The sequence below is a fragment of the Propithecus coquereli genome, unplaced genomic scaffold (assembly GCF_000956105.1).
Source record: "Propithecus coquereli isolate 6110/MARCELLA unplaced genomic scaffold, Pcoq_1.0 Scaffold1127, whole genome shotgun sequence".
In the NCBI taxonomy this organism is placed as follows: Eukaryota; Metazoa; Chordata; class Mammalia; order Primates; family Indriidae; genus Propithecus; species Propithecus coquereli.
In genome coordinates this window covers 35,346-39,134 of record NW_012135270.1, presented here as the reverse complement: position 1 = coordinate 39,134, position 3,789 = coordinate 35,346, and the positions used below count along the sequence as shown (strand labels likewise).

General features: G+C 40.0%; 1 protein-coding gene across 1 annotated transcript; it reads left to right on the top strand.

Moving 5' to 3' along the window:
- Positions 1-348: 348 nt before the first annotated feature.
- LOC105818842 (olfactory receptor 11G2-like) lies at positions 349-1,284 on the top strand. Its single transcript, XM_012654962.1, has one exon. The coding sequence runs from the start codon at positions 349-351 to the stop codon at positions 1,282-1,284; it is 936 nt and encodes a 311-aa protein (XP_012510416.1).
- The last annotated feature ends 2,505 nt before the right edge of the window (positions 1,285-3,789 follow it).

Genomic DNA, 3,789 nt, shown 5'->3' with positions numbered 1-3,789 from the left:
AAAGACTCTAGGAGTCAAATGACACTGTATTTCTTGACCTCAGTGGTAGTTACAGTGGTGTTTTCTTCATAATCATTTATTAAACTGTATATTTAGATATTATGCCTGTTTCCATACATTACACAATAAGAAAACTTCTGTGTCTATCTGCTGATACAGACTTCTGGTATATTTTGTAGACCAATGACTATTGTTGAATAGGACAATATTTCAGGATTAGACAAAAATAGTCACTATCGATGTGTGTGTTTATTGCATTCCCCAGGATGGCTTAAATGTAACTCTGAGTCCCCACTGTCTTTGCTCCGTCACCCAATAATTGCTGGTGCTTTCACAGCTCACAGACACATGAAGATCTTCAACATCCCCAGCAACTCCAGCACCATCTCTGGCTTCCTCCTTCTGGGCTTCCCTTGTCCCAGGGAGGGGCAGATCCTCCTCTTTGTGCTCTTCTCTGCTGTCTACCTCCTGACCCTCATGGGCAATGGTTCCATTGCCTGTGCTGTGCGCTGGGATCAGAGACTCCACACCCCCATGTACAGCCTGCTCGCCAACTTCTCCTTCCTGGAGATCTGGTATGTCACCTCCACGGTCCCCAACATGCTGGCCAACTTCCTCTCTGACACCAAGGTCATCTCCTTCTCTGGCTGCTTTCTCCAGTTCTATTTCTTCTTCTCCTTGGGTTCTACAGAATGCTTTTTCCTGGCGGTTATGGCATTTGATCGATACCTTGCCATCTGCCAGCCTCTACACTATCTGAGCATTATGACCAGACGTCTCTGCACCAATCTTGTGATCAATTGCTGGGTATTTGGTTTCCTCTGGTTCTTAATCCCCATCATCATCATCTCCCAAATGACCTTCTGTGGATCCAGGATTATTGACCACTTCCTATGTGACCCAGGTCCTCTCCTAGCACTCACTTGCAAAAAATCTCCTGTGACAGAGCTTGTCTTCTCCACCTTAAGTTCTCTACTTTTATTTATTCCCTTCCTCTTTATTGTGGGGTCCTACGCTCTGGTCCTAAGAGCTGTGTTGAGGGTTCCTTCAGCAGCTGGGAAACGAAAGGCTTTCTCCACCTGTGGGTCCCATCTTGCTGTAGTTTCTCTCTTCTATGGCTCAGTGATGGTCATGTACGTGAGCCCAACATCCAAGTATAAGGCTGGAATGCAGAAGATTGTGACTTTGTTTTATTCTGTGATTACTCCACTCATTAACCCTTTAATATACAGTCTTAGGAACAAAGATATGAAACATGCAATAAAGAAATTACTGGGAACCTAAAATTAAGAGTCTTAGTTTAAAAGATTTTGAGAGACAGAATCTATTTTTAATTCCTTATTTTAAAAAAAACTAACTGGGCCGGGCGCGGTGCCTCATGCCTGTAATCCTAGCACTCTGGGAGGCCCAGGCGGGCGGATTGTTTGAGCTCAGGAGTTCGAAATCACCTGAGCAACAGCGAGAGCCCGTCTCTCCTAAAAATAGAAAGAAATTAATCGGACAACTAAAAATATATAGAAAAAATTAGCCGGGCATGGTGGCGCATGCCTGGAGTCCCAGCTACTCGGGAGGCTGAGGCAGTAGGATGGCTTGAGCCCAGGAATTTGAGGTTGCTGTGAGCTAGGCTGATGCCATGGCACTCTAGCCCGGGCAAAAGAGTGACACTCTGTCTCAAAAAAAAAAAAACTAACTGGCTGGGCATGGTGGCTCACACTTGTAATCCTAGCACTCTGGGAGGCCGAGGCCAGAGGATCCCTTGAGCTCACAAGTTCGAGACCAGCCTGAGCAAGAGCAAGACCCCGTCACTACTAAAAATAGAAAAAATTAGCCAGGTGTGGTGGCATGGGCCTGTAGTCTCAGCTACTGGGGAGGCTGAGGCAGGAGGATCGCTGGAGCCCAGGAATTTGAGGTTGATGTGGGCTAGGCTGACACCATGGCACTCTAGCCTGGGCAACAGAGCAAGATTCTGTCTCAAAAAAAAAAAAAAAAACACTAACTGATATTACTCCATTACTCATATTATTTTCGAACTTCATACACTGTGGTGGATATTTTCCTCAGAATTTTTAGAGCTTTAAGAGATCTCTTCATCTTCCTAATTTTACAAATATAAAGCTATAGATTGATAAAAATTGGGTTGAGTTTGTTGGGGAAATATAATTAAAAACAAATCTGCCAACCCAGAATACTTCTCCACAAAGGTAAAAGAGAAAGACTAAATGTTATTGCATAAACATTAAACCAGAAAGTGATGTGCATCACAGACAATCCCCTAAGAGACTGCAAAGATACAAGGACATCTGATCCTTTTTATAGCAAAGCAAATACCATCCATTACATACATTTTCTCGAGAAAAATGATAACTAGCTCTCAAAAGGACCTGACAGCATGATTTGTCACAAGCAGTTCGTCCTAGATTCACTCGGTAGTTGGGGTGGCCATCTATATTTGCTAGTTGGCTTTATACAAAGGAAAAATAAATCCATATCTTTATGAAAGGAAATAATTTTGCAACTTGGAAGGTAGGCCACCAGTGTTAGGCACTTACCCTTTTACAGAAACTGGGAAGTGGGAGCACTATGTTCTTTGTTCCCAAATCCTTGAGAAAGATATTCCTGGGTCATAAAGCTGGCAAGAGGCTTATTTCGATTTTTAAAAAATTTACATACAGCTTTTTTTAATTTTTTTTTATTTCAGCATATTACAGGGGTACAAATGTTTAGGTTACGTATATTGCCTTTGCCCCACCCGAGTCAGAGCTTCAAGCGTGTCCATCCCCCAAACGGTGCGCACCTCACCCATTAAGTGTGAATAGACGCATCCCCTCCCACCACTCCCATCTGCCCATATACCATGGAGTTCTACTCAGCCACAAAAAACAAATGGTGCTGTTACATACAGCTTTTGAAGAAAGAGAAAGAACTTAATTACAAGTTTTCTAAAGTAAATACTCTAAGCAAAAGGAGAGGAGAAAATCTCTTCCCTTATTTTCAACAGGGATAATTAGGCCTCATTTTTTTTACCTGTATTTTCCCCTTACACTTTACAAAAAGGTCATAATCCTAGAGCAAAACCGAAAGTTTTCTATTACCCTTTCAACAACAACAAATTGTCTTTACTCCTTTAGTTGAGTTTCTATTTCTGTCTTCCAGAACATTCATCATGGTAAGATCAATTATAAACAAAAGATTAATACCTCTGATATATACAAATAATCTTCAGATCAGTAAGAAAAATACCATTGGCACAATAGAAAAAGTGCAAAATATATGAAAAATGTCAGTAATAATGGCTTTTAAACATGTGAAAAGACATTCTATTTTATTCATAAGAAGAGAAATATAGATAAAACTATGATAAATATACCTTTTTCCCCCCAAATCAACAAAGATCAAAAATAATGTTGAAAAAGTAGCAGTTTTTGCCAATTGAGCATAAATTGGTACAACATCTATGGAGGATATTTTGCTAATAATTGTCAAATTTTAAAGGACAACTCTACTCCTAGATATTTATCTTACTGGTATACTCACATAAGAAAAATGGCATACGTTCAAGAATATTGATGACTGTTTATAATAGCAAGAACATTCTAAATTCCTACTAAGAATTGATTAGATAAATTATTGTATACCCATAGAATGGAATATGACATAACTGTTTAAAATGAGGATCTGTACCTGTCTTTTAATATGAAACTATCCTCAACTTATATTGTTAAATGAAAAGCAAGGTAGAAGAGATCTGTATCTTGTTCTCTTTCATGTAAAGAAGAAAGATTATATAGA

What these genes read in the sequence shown, in the direction of transcription:
- LOC105818842 (XM_012654962.1), top strand. Translation starts at nt 349, where the DNA reads ATGAAGATCTTCAACATCCCCAGCAACTCCAGCACCATCTCTGGCTTC.